At 44.6% G+C, this 17,045-nt stretch overlaps 1 protein-coding gene across 7 annotated transcripts in view; it reads left to right on the top strand.

Moving 5' to 3' along the window:
* KIAA0232 overlaps nucleotides 1-17,045 on the top strand; it is an 82,400-nt gene that overhangs the window by 41,886 nt on the left and 23,469 nt on the right. For 6 of the 7 annotated variants that reach the window (XM_081304092.1, XM_081304093.1, XM_081304091.1 and 3 more), the window contains exon 3: nucleotides 4,942-5,079. In XM_081304092.1, the coding sequence (XP_081160218.1) occupies nucleotides 4,942-5,079 (138 nt within the window). Of the gene's footprint in view, nucleotides 1-4,941; nucleotides 5,080-15,432; nucleotides 15,555-17,045 lie in introns of those variants that run through there. The other variant, XM_081304095.1, reaches the window with a different exon arrangement.

Below are 17,045 nucleotides of genomic sequence, written 5' to 3'. Positions count from 1 at the left end.
GTGGTAAAGTCATTTTAACAAGGAATTGTTTGATTCATAAAAAATAGCAAGGTGCTTTGTACAGTCTAATATTGTCAGAAGTTAAAACGTGAACCAAAATGTCTGTTCCTACACAAATTTACAATGATTCTATTGTCAGAGTTCAAACTGCAGTTTAGCAGTGCTTTACACACCTAAGACAGTGCAAAGGACATTTCTCTATCTCAGTATCTATTAACCTGTTCAGTTGAGGACCTGTGGGAGTACAATATAATGAAGGAAGGCCACATGCAGAAATGTACTCAAAATGGAATACAGACTTGAATGTAAGAACTGAAACTAAAATTCTTAGAAGAAAACATAGGAATGCATCTTCATAACTTGGCTTGAACAGTAATTTCTGCAACACCGGAAGCACAAGCAACTAAAGAAGATGTAATAAATGCAACTTTATTGGAATTAAAAAGTTTGTGCTTCAAAAGGGTAGCATCAAAAAAGTGAGAAAAAACCCACAGAATGGCACAGAATTTTTGCAGGACATATGTCTGATAAGGCACATGTATCCATATTGATAAGAACTCTACAACTCAACAATGGAAAGAAAACTCAGCTTGTCCAAAAAGATATACAATTGGCCATTAGGCACATGGAAAGTTCCCAGTGTCATTTGTTGGTAAGGACATCAAAACTGTGATGCTCTTCTCTTTCATATCCATCAGGATGGCTAAAAAAACCCAGTCAGTCACAAATCTCTTCACAGATATGGAAAACTTGGAACCCCCATAAATTGCTGGAGTGATTGTAAAAGCAGTTGCTTTGGAAAATAGCCTGGCAGTTCTTCAAAAGGTTAACATAGAGTCAAATTATGACCCAGCAACTCTCCTAGGTGTGTACTCAAGAGGATTGAAAATACATGTCCGTACAAAAATGTTCCTTGAGTCTTCATAGCAGTATAATTCATAATATCCACAGGTGGAAAAAACTCAGATGTCCATCAGCAGATGAATGAACAAACAAGACAGAGTCCATCCTACACTTGAATATCATTTGCTCCTGAGTGAGAATGAAGTTCTGATACAGGCTATAGCATTCACAGACCTTCAGAGCACCATTCTCAGCATTGGTTTGAAACTTCCAGAATAGGCAGGACTGCAGACAGGAGACACATCAGTGGTTTCCAGTTGCTTCTCTAGCACCTTCCCCCAAAGTCAATTTTATGATATAGGTTCACAAAAGTGTTAAACATCAGTATTCACACTAAAACATACACTTAAAAATGGCCGAGATAGCACATTCATGTGTATTTTACTTTACTTCTAATACCACAACAACTAAAAAGTTGGAAAGAAAAAAGTTAGTATTAAAAGTTGAATATTGGTAGTTGATTTTGTTTTGTTGAGGTATTGTGCCACCATGTTGCCCAGACTGGCCTTGAACCTGCTTCTGTGTCACCTCCCCAGGCTTGGAACCCCTTCAATCAGATGACATCATCTCCCCCAGAAAGAATTGCGTTCTTCTTGTCATTAGAGCTGTATAACACAGAGTGGGAAAGAGTTAAATTTTTATAAATTTCTGGAACTTACGTAGTTTCTTTCTTTCTCTTTCTTTTTCCTCCTCCTCCTCCTCCTCCTCCTCCTCTCCTTCTTCTCCTGTTTGTCCTTCCCTACCACATTGGCCTTGAGGTACCTGCAGTGCTTACAGAAAGGGCCTGCTGGTCCTGCGTTAGCACTCTGTTTCAGAGTTCTGCTTGGATTCCCACTCACCACTTTGTTAGCCCAAACTTCTCTTTCTTTGAGACTGTGCATGTTAGAAGAGGGGAAGTGGATGGAAAACTAAGGAAATTGTTGAACTCTAAATAAATTTGTCACACAAAAGAGGAGGGGGAAACATTAGCAAAAGGATTGCAGTTAGTGACCTTCCTCCCACAGGAAGCCTGTGCCAGCACCAAGGCCAAGAGGAGGCCGCAGCGCTGAGGCATTTGTTTCCTCAGTGGTTCTGCGGAGGGCTGTGATTGCTGGGCCGGCAGTCACACTGTACCTGCTGGCATGTCTGTCTTTTCCCCACTAGATTCTGCCTCTGGCAAGTCGTACTCATTGTTGGACACTACCTGACTCTCGCCTGGTTTCTGGGTGAATGGGGAATGTTTCCAAGTGTAAACAAACGGTCCCCAGACAGGAAATGAATGTAGTAAAGCCAGATACCTGTTATGGTGAAAATCTGAAGGAGTGCTTCTCTTTTCTTTTGTCTTAGAAGTTTTCTATTTAAGACAACAGTAAACCTTTTTGACCATTAAGAGCATATGACTCGGGGCTGGGGATGTGGCTCAAGTGGTAATGTGCTCGCCTGGCATGTGCGGGGCGCTGGGTTCGATCCTCAGCACCACATAAAATTAAAATAAAGATGTTATGTCTACTGAAAAAAAAAATATTTAAAAAATTCTCTCTCTCTCTCTCTCTCTCTCTCTCTCTCTCAAAAAAATAGAGCATATGACTCTATTTTTTAAAAAAATTTGGGAAATAAAAATTTGGCCAGGTATGGTAGTGTTTATCTATAATCTCAGTGACTCTGAAGGCTGAGGCAGGAGGATTACAATTTCAAGACCAGCCTGAGCAACTTAACAAGACCCTGTCTCAAAAAGAATAAGGTGTGTGTGGCTCAGTGGTAGAGCACACCAGGGTTCAATCCCCAGCACTCCAAAGAGGGGGGGGGGGAGAGAGAGAGAGAGAGAGCGCGCGCGCTGAATGGCCTACCCTCACCAAGAGAAAAGCTCCTTGGTAATCTCTTGATGACATTTTTCTCAGACATTTTAATGCACATAAGTGTGTGTGTTTTTAACCAAAAATGAGATTATATTGTTGTATAGATTACTTCTCTTACATTGTCAGTAGCTTTCTGTTTCAATAAACACACTTCATAATTCCATTTTAGTGTCCGTAATACCATTGGATGAATCATGACTTATTTAACCATGCCTGTCATTTGGCACTTAGGTTGTCTCTACATGTTTGCCATTATTGACAGCAGTACAGTCAACATCATTATAGCTAAATATTTGCACACTTAGTGATTATTTCTCTAGGATAAATTCCTAGAAGTAGAATTATTGGATCAAAATTACATGCACATGTTTAAGGTGCTTGATATGTATTGACAAACTGAGCTCCAAAAGGACAGCATGCCCATCAGAATTCTGAAAGTCTATTTGTATTTGTAACACAAGTGTGCTAGGATCAGTGAGTGTCCGTTACCCGTGTTGAGTTATGATATACAACAATAGAGAAATATGTTTGTAAGTATTCAGTAAGGAGAAGCCAGGCGTAGCAGGCCAGACAAAATGAGTGGTATTTTCAATAATTTACAAATAATTGTCCTGTGTTTGTTCTTTTATATATCATGAACGACGGGAAGTTACACCTTTCTCTGCCTTTTAGAAGCTGTGTGTGGACACTGTTCGGGTTCTGTGTGCTCCTGTACAGGAGGAGCTCTGCCTCTAGGAGGAATCGTTGCCGGGGAGCAGCAGGCCCAGATGTGGTCCAGCTAGTAAACTTATGTTCAATGAGTGGAGACACCAAGAGTTCTTGTTTGGCCTAAAGCATATTTTTCCTGGGAAAAGGGAAATAAAACCTTTCAGCCAAAGAATATGTTTTTCAAGTTTATGAGCTCTGAATCCATGCCCAAAAACCTGCTTACAAAGCGTGCTGTTCATGATGAGTACAGGGGAAGCTCTTTCTCTGTCTTCCTCGTAGCATAAAAATGGACTTCATAGATGGGATTGAAGGAAAAATGGGGCTAGGCGGTTGGTGGGGTGTGATTCGATCTTGGAAGATCTTTAAGCACGCTGTTGTGGTGCCTTGCCTCCTCTTCCATCTCTGCACTCGCCTGGCTCTTTCCCCAGGGCCTCCTGCCCCCAGGGCCTCTTCCAGGTTGTGGCTTTCCATTGCCTTTCTGTCTGATCTGTCTGTCCCTTTCTTTCTCTCTCTTTCCTTCAACTTCCTTCCTTCCTCTCTCTCTCTCTCTCTCTCTCTCTCTCTCTCTCTCTCTCTCTCTCTCTCTCTCTCTCTCTCTCTCTCTCTCTCTCTCTCTCTCTCTCTCTCTCCCTCTCTCTCTCTCTGTCTTTCAACATCTTTCTCCACTGGTTTTCACCATAATTTTCAAGTGAAAGGCTTAAAAGGCAAAAATAAATAAATAAAATAACAAAGCAATAAAATGTCTTACTTAGTCTCCATCTAGGACAGTCCTAGGAACCTACATCTTGAAATATTCATCTGCACCAACACAGGGTAAGGTTTGCTGTGCAGGAAGTCAGATGCAGAATTATACAAGTTGTATGAGTTCATGCATGTTTTTTTTAAACATATAAAAAAGACTGAATGAAGCATAGTTAATTGATTTAGTTTTGACTGAGGTTAGGATCACAGGTGATTTCCTTCTTTTCCTTTTTGCTGCTTTTTGAAATTTTCTTTAGATTTTTATAATCGGCTCATATAAGCAAGAAAAAAACAAAATCCTAATTATAATATTTTTTACCTGTTGATTATTTAGACTATAAGATATAGATATATGGGTTGAATCATTTTTTAAGTTTTAAAATCTAATAATAACCTGAAGTCCCATATGAAAGAGTAGGAATTATAAAAGGCCATTTAATTTTGTTTATAATTTAGAAATTATGCTGAAATTTATATTTTCTTTACACACAAACGTTAGGGTTGTTTCTTGGCATGTACTATAAATATAAGTGGTCAGGCTTGGTAAGTTGATAAACAGTAAGCCCTAAGCCACCTACGTGGCAGTACCACCTGGGTTATGCCACAGTGTCCTGATTGGCAGTGTTCTATGTCCTCCTGGTCATCAGGGTCTCATTTGTGAGTGAGTCCTGTTGGAAGGCATGTGTCAGGAGATGGAGTGGTTCTTGAGGCTTGTTTAGTCTTGGTCCCTTAACTGGGTGCCTTCCTCTTGTAGGAGAATGACATCTTCCTGGGCTGGGAAAAAGGAGCTCCTAAGAAATGGGGGAAGAGTAAGAAGAAGTGCTCTGATCTGACGCTGGAGGAGATGAAGAAACAGGCTGCTGTCCAGTGTCTTCGATCTGCTTCTGATGAAGTGAGTTTACATTTTATTTCAAACACAGAGAAACATTGGAAAAGTTGACAAATACAACAACTTGACCCAGAAAACTCAGAAAAATGAATCACTCGTTATCTTCCCACTGTAATGTGAGCATTATCATTCTTCTTCTTCTTTTATTTTTCCAGCTCATCTTAAACATTATGCATAACTGGTAATTTTTAAACAAAGATGGAAATCAGAATCAAATGTCCAGCTTTAAAAAGGACAAACAGCATTATCATTCTTTATGGAAGTTCTCACGCCTTGTTTGTAAAATATATTATTTTGTATATACTGCTCTAATTAGCATGTATACAAAAATTTCCACTTTTTCCAATTTAAAATCATATAGTTAGTCCTGTTATTACATAGTCTTTACTTTTTTTAGTGTCTTAATTTATTTCCCAAATAACATTCTTTCAGCAGTCTAACATAATCATCTCATTAGATATTTAGCCTACTCTTGGTTTTTTGGTTATGCTTTCTAGCATTTTGCATGTGTGGTTTATATATATATAAATATTTAGTTGTCGATGGACCATTATTTAATTTATGTGTTTATATATGGTGCTAAAAATCAAACCCACACATGCTGGGCAAGTGCTCTACCACTGAGCTACAGCCCCAGCCGCAGCCCGCATGTGCGGTTTTATCCATGATTTTCATTATTTCTGGATATATTCCTAGAAGTAAGATAGCAGTTCTGACACTGTAAGAGTAGTGTTTTCACTTATGATTTATATTTTTTCTTTGTTTTTTGGAAAACATTATAAGATTTTTAAAAATTCTTCTTTTAGTACTTTATATAAAATATTTCTCATACCTTTTTGCATCCTGATATAAAATAACTCTAAAATATGATCATTTATTTAATTTAATATTATGAATTCTTATTTTATTACCTACTCTAGGATGTTATCTCTGAGATAAGAACTTCTTAAAAAGTGGTTTTTCTTTGGCTGTGCTGTTCGAGATAAGGTGGTTTCAATACCTCTTAAGGTACAAGATGAAATTGAGGGATTCCCATCTCTGGATACTTCCTCTTGGAGCAGGGGGTCTGGGTGTTCTTCCAGGAGAGCCAGCTTTGCTCCCTGTCATCTGTTGGCCTGTTACACAGTGCACATGCCTCTGGGCGCCTCCCTGCTCAGTGTTGACCCGTGTTCCTGTCCAATGCAGAGGTGTCCTTGGAGGCCAGTCCTTCCAGCTCAGGGCTCACAGCACCTGTGTGTGCCTTGGGTGTCGCAGCCCTGGCGTCCTCATTGCCCCTGCCAGGCTGTGCCGCTTGTGGGCAAGGAGTGTGCGTTGTGTGGTTTTTACTCCCTGGTGCCCAGCACAGTGTGTGCCTGCCTGTGGAAGTTACTGAATGTCTCCTGAACTAAATCTAGTCTCAATTTTTTAAGAGCCTCCCCTCCATCAGATCCCTTTTTTCTTCCCAACTATTTTCCTCTCCTTTAACCCTACTTTTTTTTTTTTTTAAACTTCTGAATTGTCCAAAACTGACTTTGGAAGTATTGCTTGTATGACTTAGTTGGGCACCATTTCATTACTACAAGTAGGAACATGGTTGATCTAGTTTAAGGGGAAAAAAAGAATATACATAAAGGATGCAGGGGTACCACACTATAACCAAGGGCTGACAGTACTGGGCTAAGGAGGGATCTACACCGGAAGCTCTGTGAGTCGCAGATAAAGTCACTTTCTCTAATAGCCATGGTCTTATTTGCCGTTCTCCTTTGGATCAGTGTTGCTGAGAAATGACTGTGGTTAAGCTGAATGAGCAACAGGGCAGCTGAAATCTGCTGCAAGAGGGGGAAGAATAGAAGACCACTGTATCATGACCCTACTCCTACACGGAGCCTGCTCTCTCCCCGCTCCCGGGTCATTTCCCATTTCTGAATTCTGGCGCACACATGGTGAAGGATGGCCATTCCATCCCCAGCCCAGCATGGCCGCCAAACTCTAGCACCCAACACCATTCAGCTAGAGAGAGCCTCTGAGCACCCCTAACTTTGTGAACTGTGGTGAGGGGCAGGCTGCGAGGAGGGCCACCCCCTTCAGCAGGGTCTCCAGGTGATGGGCAGCCTGCAGAGAGGTGTGCGTTCAGGCAATTGCCCAAGATGTGTTTTCCTCATGACACCCCAGTGGTGGGGGTAGATTGATAAGCCAGCTGGCACTTTTGAAAGGATTCAGAGTGCCGTGATCTTCAGCAAGTGGTAAATGCTTTGAACAAAGTCCAAAAAACTGCTGAGTCATGGTGGGGAGCTTGAATCTGAGAAAAGATCTCCTTTCTCCTTTGGACCAAGGCTGCGGAGAAATGACTGGTTGAGCTGAGTGAGCAGCAAGGCGGCTGGAGTCTGCTGTGAGAGCAGGAGGAATGGGAGAACGTGTGTCACCACCCTTCTCTGCAGCTTGTTGAGCCTGGGTCTCCTTCATAGTAGCTGAGCATGTTGTATGCTGGGCAGAACTTGACAGGAGGTGGACACCATGCAGGGAAGGACAGTGGCCTGCAAAGGTCCTTGCTACCTTGGGTCATTGCTCGGGAGATGTGTTCTCCTCTGCCCGGCAATAAAACATATCATCCTAAGTCCATTGCTTTTCCTAATAATTCTTTTTAGTCCTATCAGATGGATTTGGAGTCGGCAGGGGAAGTGAATGTGCTGAGCATGTGCCAGGTCTCCGTGACTCTTTATAGAATGAATGGAGACAGGCCCCAAGTATCAGGGCCCTGCCCCAGAGCCATACACTTTGTTTGTGCATCAACTTATAGACCCTGGAAACTGTTCTTAGGGCTTTTGAGATCCGATAAAAAGAATGTGCAGGCTGGGGATATAGCTCAGGGGTGGAGTGCTTGCCCAGCCGCACAAGGCCCTGGGTTCAATCCTCAACACCACAAAAAAGAAAAAAGAGAAGAACACTGTACTTACTCTGTAGCAATAGAAAGAACTGGTGTGGCAAGTTATGAATGTTTCTCCGAGCTGTCTTTTCCAAATCTCTTGGCTTCAGTGCAAAGAAAGGAGCAAGGAGGACCTGCAGAGGAAGCTTATTGCCCTGCCCCGTGAGTGATAGTGTGTGGCTGTGGCTGATTACCACACACTGAGGACAGCAGGGGCCGTGGCTGTGCCCTGCTTGCCTGCCCAGTCCAGATGCCCTCTCTGAGCTCTTCCTAGTATGCTCTTCAGTCAGTCACTGTCAACTGATCACAGTTGAAACCCACTGGCAATCCATGTTTATCATCCAGTTGATTAAAATGCTCATGACATGCTCAGGAAGCTGAGGCAGGAGGACCACAAGTCCCAGGTCTGCCTGGGCAGCTTGGCGGGACCCTGTCTCCCTGTATTATTGTGTGGTTGACCACTGCACTTGCATCTGTACTGCAGACTGCCCACTGTGTCGGGATTTAAGGGAAATGGCTGGCCTGCCTCACTCTACCTCCCCATGTGTGTGACTCTGCCTCTGCCTCCCTTTGTCTTGTAGCGAGTCGTTCACCACTTTCTAGTGCACCTCTTGGCCTGCTTGGCTCAGTATTTTATATCTGAGAGGCATCACTAGAACTGAATGACAACTCAGGGGTGTCAAATGCATTTTTGTACTTGGAGGAGAGTTTGGCAGCACCTATGAGTATCCCCAAGCTCTTGCTGAAGAGTCACTCCTCTGGGGTCATGACCTTTGATGGACCTCTAGTCCTTGGGTCCCTGCTAAAGCTGCCTTTGCCGAATCCCCTTTCATTTATACATGCAAATAACATAACATGCAGGTCTCCCGGGTGTTCACTTTCTGTAACACACTTTGCATTGGTTGTGGTTAGAAGTGGGGTCTGTTAAAGAGGAACGGTACTGAGACTTGATAATAGATAACTCCAACCCTCTGCCAGATGTGTAGATTTTATTAAGTGATGTTATGCAAGCTGTCTGATGGTTTTTATCAGTGGGCGTGGCTCATGCCTGAAATTGCTGTATAAATCCAGGCCTTCCTCCCTTTCCCCCTTTAAAAAACTATGAAACAGAATTCTGAAGTGTGCCCCAGCCATTGTTTTTTGAATTCCTCAAGTTTACCTGGTTCTATTTTCCCTACTCCCAAAGTTAGGGCTTTTTTAAGTTGTTTGCTTGCTTTTGTTGTTAATGATTAATTTTATTTCTGTTCTGTTTTTATTGGGCCCCTAAGATTTAATTGAAGCTGGCCCATCATCAGCACTTGGGGTGGCTAGAAGATTAGAAATGCGGTGTGGCCCTGTCTGGGGGTGGCCAACGCCAAGTGCAGGGTGACTGAGTTCACCTTGGGAGTGTTGGAGCAGTGCTGCTGCTGCAGCCAGCAGACCAGGCTCTGGGCTCAGAGGGCCTTGCGGAGCACCCACGCTCTGGGCGCAAGGCTCTGCCTTCGCTTGCTCAGCTTCTCCCATCCAGGTGAGCCCTCTGGGAACTTCTTTTTGCCATTAGAAGTGCAGAACTCGCCTCCATGTTTTGCACGGGTTGTCTGTGTGCATTACAGGGCTGTGTACAAGAGAATGTGTCTCGTGACAGCTCGTTTTCACAGCAGATCTTGACCATGTATGTTGTTGGCACGAGCATTTTTAATCTAATTCTTTCTGTGTAATAAGAACACCAAACAATGATGAGTAGCATTTATTGAGACTTGAGCTGTGTGGGCCCCCTATGTACACGTGCTCTGTACTTGGGAGAAGTGGTGCCTGTTCCCTCTTCAGGCCAGGCCCCTGAGGAGCAGCCAGTGGTTATAAGAGCAAAGGACACACATTCCTGCTGTGTAGTCATAGTCAGCCCTACCCAAGGAAGCCTGGCCTTGGCTCTCTGGCATGTAGACAGAGCTAAAGGCCCTGTAAAGCATTGGAGGGTTTGGAGGAAAGGGTGGCGCAGCCTGGTGCAGATGTGCATCAGGGCGTGTGCTAGTGTGTGGAGACTAGACAGGGTGGCTGAGGCCGGGTAGGTGAGGGACAGAGGGCAGACTGGGGGAACCAGTTGAGAGACCCAGAAGGGACAGGAAGGTGGAAACTGGTTGGTCTGTGATACACTTTGTAGCAGAGCTGGCAGAATTGTGCATGGGTAGAGAAGAGGAAGGAGTAGAGGCCTGAGGTCAGCTCCTTGGTCTAGGCAGCTGCAAGGTTGGAATACCCTGTTGGTGAGAAGCAGAGTCCCCAGGAAGGAGCCTGTGTGGGATGGTGCCTCCATGAGAGAGCTAGCTGGGCTTAGGTTTTTTTTTTTTTTTTTTTTTTTTTGGTACTGCAAATTGAATCTGTAGCTTCACACATGCAAGGCAAGGACTCTACCCCCTGAGCTGCATCCAGCCCTTTTTGTTTTTAGACAGTCTTGATAAATTTCCCAGGCTGGCTTCAAACTCACCATCCTCTTGCTTCAGCCTCCTCCCCAGTGGCTGGGAGTCCAGGCAGTGTTTGTGAGTGTCCAGGGTTGACTAGGACTTCAGTCATCTCTTTTTTTTTTTTTTTTAAGAGAGAGAGAGAATTTTTTTTAATATTTATTTTTCAGTTTTTGGTGGACACAACATCTTTATTTTATTTTTTTTATGTGGTGCTGAGGATCGTACCCAGCACCCCGCGCATGCCAGGCGAGCGCGTTACCGCTTGAGCCACATCCCCAGCCCAGGCATCTCTTTCTTCCTCATTTATCTGACCCAGAGCTTCTGCTTTCCCTTTGAAAAAGGTGGAAAATTGGGATTTCTTCTGAGAAATTTCCTGATCTTTCGAATATTAGAAAGTGAGGATGTGAAATGAAGCAGGTGGGGCGACTGCAGGAGCGAGGGAGTGAGGGGCAGAGGGCTTGGACAGAGGCTGGGCCGGCGGACGCTGGCGTGCTCCCTGGCCTGCTGGCCCGGCCTTCATGTCCTCAGGACCTGACTTGGCATCTGTCTTTCCTGTTATGTTTCTATTTCTACTAAATATTGTTTGAAGTTGTGTGCAGATATGAGCATTATTTTGGATGTTCATATCTTTATTTAAATGGTACCACACTGTATATGTATATTCTGCAATATTCCTCTTTTAGTTAACATTTTAGAATTTATCTGTTAGTAATCGTTCTTATTATTTCTTTTCATTACTAACTAATTGTCCATAGGGAAACTGTGAAGCACTCATCTATTTTCTTAGCACTGAGTCACTCACAAGAGTTTGGGGTTGTTGGCTATCACAGGAGTGCAGCAGAGGAGCCCTGGGCCCTGGCCGTGCTGCCCCCACAGTGCTTTCTCTAGTGTATCAGTTTGCTACATTGAAGTCAGTTGTTTGTTTTTTGGTGTGTGTGTGTGAGTGTGTGTGTGTGTGTGTGTGTGTGTGTTTTACTGGAGACTGAACCAGGGCCTCACACCTGCTAGGCAAATGCTCCACCACTAACCATACCCCCAGCCTTCTTTATTTTATTTTGAGATGGTCTCACTACTTTGTCTAGATTGGCCTCCAAGTTGTAAGCCTCCTGCCTCAACCTCCCGAGTAGTCGGGACCACAGGAGTTTGCCTCAGCACTAGTTTTGAAAAGCCGTTGTGAAGCCTTGTAGCCTGCAGTATTTGGTGGAAGTCAGGACCTAACCAGACAGACAGACATGGACTTTTCTTGTGCCTTCTTTTTTAAGAAACAAGGAGTATCCAGACCCTCAACCCAGAGCCAAGCCTTTGGGTCTGAGTCTTGTTCAGGGAGTTTAGTTCTTCCTGAAGGAATACAGCTATCTGAAAGGAAGAAAGACTGCTATCTCCAGGTTCAAGTAAGAAATGGGGCAATTTTGAAAAATAGGGTCTGCTTATGTCAACAGGATGCTACAATGAAATAGGAACATTGAAGGACTTAATTCAAATTGAAGTGTTTCCTTCTCTTTGTAGATGATGAAATAGAGGCACAGAGAAGTTAAGTAACTTGTCCAGCCACCCACAGCACAGGATGTCTGATGAGTCCAGATCATCATGCAAAGATTCTCTTTGCATACATCACCCTACTGAACACTGATTCAAAACAGTTATCTTTTTCCAAACTTGATCATGTCAGCTTTATCATTACGGATAGCACAGTGATACCCTCTACTTCTCCTCATAACTCTCGACATGCTTTCCTTTGTCATTCCAGAAGTCTGCCATCTATGTCCTTAGCAGCAATGGCTTTGGGTTCGGGGGCCTTTAATCTTGGTATTCTTTTTCTGGCCTCTGAAGGCATGTGTGTGGGACCCCAGTCTTGCCCTTAGTCCTCTCTGTTGGTGCTCATTTACTGACTTAACTGTAACATTACTTTTGTTCTAAATGTTTTAATAAAACTTAAAAAGCTAATCATTAAAGTATGGAATGCACCCTTGCTGTCCAGTATGCTGCCGCCAGTGGCCTCCCCTTCAGCATGTGACTGGGCTTCCTCTCCCTCCCCCAGCTCTGCCTTAGAAATCAGTCTGGAGTCTGAAACGCCGTCACGGTCAGCCGTGGGGAAGCTGTGGTTGGGAAGCCTTTGCCTTGGTGTGGCTGCAGGACGGAGAACTCAAGACTTGGGGGCTTTAAGCACCCATTGCCTTTGCTCTTGATTGTATAGGTTAGTGCGCGCTCAGCTGGGAAGTTCTTGTGTTGGTCCTGCTGCCGTCCGTGCAGCTGTAGCGGCAGGGCAGGGTGGCACTCCTCGAAGAACTGGTATTGCAGCAGCAGGGCTCTGAGCTGCCACCCCACTCTGCATGCAGGTGGAGCCTAGGAGTCGGCATTCCAAGCAGGTGTGTGTCCTGCTTGGTAATAGTCATTATGAAGCCCTGTCACGATGTGAGGGGACCCCACCAGGGGTGAGTACCAGCAGTCAGGTTCACCAGTGCACCAGAATAGCTGGCTTTGTCTTCACAGTTACTTTCTAGAGGGATTGAAGGGGCAGGTTCTGGGCTTTGAGACATCAGACACCCTTGAGGGAAAACATGGGCACTCCATAATGAAAATCGGGGACTGGATGAAGTCGGTGGACTCCTGCAGACCCCGTCCCTCTCTGTTCCCAGCTGCTGGGTACCGGTGACGGAGGGTGGGGTTGCTCTCTCACAGAGGTTGCTTTCAAGAAAAAACAAGTCAAGAGACAAGATGATCTCTTAGAGATTGTGAGCATAATTGATGTGAAAAACTGAGTTGAAGGTTTGGAGTGTACACCTGAAGTAGAACAAAAAAGTAAAGAAATGGTGAACAGGAGGGAAAAAGAAATGGGGACCGTTCCAGAAATTCCAGTGACCATTTCCCAATGTAGAGACTGAGGCTGCAGTAGGCCCCTAAATTCTGTACGATCAGTGTGGTTCACCTTGGCTTCACACCTAGATCTCTTTGATCCTACTTCTCAGTGTCCAAATGGAACCAGCAGTTACGGGCCAGAGTATTGTACTGAATAGGGGTCACAGGGGAGGGGCGGGGGCACTGTCCAGCACATAGGGACTCTTCCGTCCAGATGAGTGCGCTGTGGGAAGGTTTCTGCAGCAGCAGAAGCCTCTGGGTATGCAGAGGACAGATAATGAGCAGAGCAGGCCATTGCAGTGATGATTATGTCACGAATTTAAAGGGATGGGAAGTGTGCAGCCAGTGGAGAAGCACTGATATGTCGCAGGGTAGGAAACAGTAGGAACTGTCAGGAGCAACGAGAATCTCTGGAAGTACCAGACATGAGCTGTGCTTTGGCCCAGGCTTAGTCTCCATTATGTCACTGTCCTTCACCTTGCCTGCAACCGCAGAGCAGAGTGGGTGCTGTCAAGGACCCAGTGTTGATCAGAGAAAAGGACTCAGCCGAGGTGCCCAGGTAGGACCCAGAGGGGTGCGCCGAGCCGCGTCTGGTTAGTGCCCATTCCCACTTCTCACCCCAAACTCAAAGCAGGAAAACCTGAAGGCTTTTTTTTTTTTTTTTTTTTTTTTTAGTTGTAGTTGGACACAATATCTTTATTTATTTTTTTATGTGGTGCTGAGGATCCAACTCAGTGCCTCACACGTGCAAGGCAGGTGCTCTACCACTGAGCTACAGCAGCCCTGAAGGCATTTTTGAAGGGATGAATCCAAAACTGAGTTCTGGAAAGTGAAAGACATACAAAATCTAGAAGTAAACCCACATTTAAGTGAGCAGGATGACAGGGGCTCTGATGCGCGCCCAACTGCTTGGCCGCCTCCGAGCATGGCAGGGCAGGCATTCAGACCGAGGTTTGCGGAACCCGGAGCCCAAATGCAGCCGCCCTGGTCTTGCTGCCTGAGAAGGAGGTGAGCAGCCCGTGTACTCTGGAAGGACAGGCTGTCGTCTTCTGCACGGCCGCTTGGCGGTGGGGTCGTGACCGCTTGTGCAGTGGGTGAGCGTGTGTGGTGAGCAGGTCTGGCCGCCACCGGCTCCTATGGGCACTTGCTGGACAGCTCTGGAGGCCAGCTGGTCCCTGTGCAGAGCCGGCTGCTCTGCAGGTCTGGAGTGCTGACTTGCGTCCTGGTGTACCTCTGTGTTGCTGGATACCCACCAGTAGCGGGCACCCTCTGTTATCAACGCGGTGGGGAAAGCAAGGTGAGCTCATCAGCAGAGGTCTGGGTTTCTCCCCAGCCTGTGCCCCTCAGAGTTGTTACTAAAGACTGGGCGCTGTGCTCTCCTTGTGTCTTAGGATGCTGTAGGCTGCAGTGTTCTTAAATGCTGTATGGATTCGGCCTACTATGAAATATGAATGTTAAAATTCTTCAGTAGCTTATGGCATAATTGGGAAAGTGAGTGAAATTTCTCCTTAATAGTTCTGAATTAACACTTTGCCTCCCAGGACACAACAGAGTATGATGCCCGTTTCTGATGTCCTTTTGAGCTTCTCAGTCATGATCATGATAATGTAGTGGCCTAATTGTTCATTAAAAAAACATAAACAGGGGCTGGGTTTGTGGCACACTTGCCTAGCATGTAGGAGGCGCCGGGTTTGATTCTCAGCACCACATATAAATAAACAGATAAAGGACTATCAACAACTAAAAATATATTTTTAAAAATTTAAATAGGATACTGCAGGTAGTTAAGAAAGAAAAGCAAAACTTGGTTGGTAAAGCTTATTTCTGCACACAAGGTAAGAAGTAAGTTGTTTGTCTCTTGCTATTTATATAGGAAAGCATCATAGATATTTACTTATTTATATGAAAACAAATATATGTATATATACACATATCAGTCTGTGCGTGCATGTATGTATATACCTTTGTTCTCACATACAGATCAACATGGTATATGTGTAGTTGGTGTCCGAGACACAGCATAACAACCCTCCACGGAGTCCCTGGGTGGTAGTGGTCATTCTGCGGTAGCTTATTACATGGCAGCCCATTTTAGTATTGAAGGAAGCCTAGCACGCAGTCCCTGGAGGCTCAGTGTCCTGCACTGGAGACCGCAGGGTTTACAGCACAGTGACATGGGCTTGCAGCTCAGAGCGTCGTGCGGCAGGTCAGCTGACCCCGGTGTCAGTTGTTTGACCCGGAAGAGGGAATATAACTGCCGTCCTTGTCACACCTTGAACATCATGGTAAGCAGACCCTCTCTAATGGAATTGTCAAGCTGACCCGTGTTTATGACTAACATCTGGCCTGGGTTTTAAGAGTGTTTTTTTAAGGGACGGCAGCTCTTGTCTGGCCTGTTTTCCTGTCTCCCCGTTAAAACTGTGGTGTGATGTGGCATAGAGGGTAACTGAATGTTTGCAGTTATCCCTTTTCAGTGGAATCTGTTTCTTGCTGCTCAAACTATATAACTGTGCGGTTTCTCCTTTAGGATATCTATAATACTTGTGCTGAGTCATTTTGGGTTAAGTGAATGAGGTAAAGTTCTATTTTTAGCTTCCCTAGGCCCAGTGACAGCTGGGCTGGGTCATGTGCATCTGTTTGATTGTGCCCACCGAAAGATACTTGATGCCAACTTAAATAGGACTTTGCCCACTGAATAAATCAAAAGTTCCAGGGGCTGGGGATGTGGCTCAAGCGGTAGCGCACTCGCCTGGCACGCGTGCGGCCCGGGTTCGATCCTCAGTACCACATACAAAGAAAGATGTTGTGTCCGCCGAGAACTAAAAAATAAATATTAAAAAATTCTCTCTCTCTCACTCTCTCTCCTCTCTCACTCTCTTTAAAAAAAAAAAAAAAAAAAAAAGTTCCTAAAACCACATTCATTTTTTTATTCATTGTAGAATATCCTTCTTTCTTGTGAGAAATCGAGAATTCACAAAGTTTGGAAGTCTGCTTAGTGAAAGATGTGCTTGTGCCTGTGTCCAGCATTCATTTTTCTCCAAAACCTGACTCTTCCTTCCACCCCCTCACTCCCAGGCTCCTCCTGGTGTTCTGCAGTCCTGCCCCTGTTCTTAGCAGAGGCTCGTACCTGTGCAACCCTGCAGAGAAAACAAGGTCCTCGCGCTGGCTCCCAGCAGCCACTTGTCTGGGCTGCTCTTGTTGTTGCCGTCATGAAGAGTTTTCACCTCTTGTATTAGACTGTGAGCTCCTAGAGGACCAAGATGAGGTTTTTAAATTTTCTTTGCATTGAGTTTGTACACGGTAGTACTCACATAAATTCTTTTCTTTTTAGAACTGGGAATTGAACCCAGGGGTGCTCTGCTACTGAGCCACATCCTCAGCCTCCCTGTCTCCTTTTTTCAAATTTTGAGACAGGGTCTCACTAAGTTGCTGAGGCTGGCCTTGAACTTCCCATCCTCCTGCTTCATCCTCCCAAGTTTCTGGAATTATAGGCAGGAGCCATCACACCCAATGTCACATATGTTCCTCTTCTTCTTTTTAAAAATATTCTTAGTTGTAGATGAACACAATACCTTTATTTATTTATTTGTTTGTTTGTTTATTTTAAAGAAAGAGTGAGTGAGAGAATTTTTTTTTAAAACATTTATTTTTTAGTTTTCAGTGGACACAACATCTTTGTTTGTATGTGGTGCTGAGGATCGAACCCAGGCCGCACGCATGCCAGGCGAGCGCGCTGCCGCTTGAGCCACATCCCCAGCCCAACCTTTATTTATTTG

The sequence above is a fragment of the Spermophilus citellus genome (genome assembly GCF_964194105.1).
Source record: "Spermophilus citellus genome assembly, chromosome: 8".
NCBI lineage: Eukaryota > Metazoa > Chordata > Mammalia > Rodentia > Sciuridae > Spermophilus > Spermophilus citellus.
The sequence above is the reverse complement of the archived record's forward strand: the minus strand, read 5'-3'. Positions and strand labels throughout refer to the sequence as shown.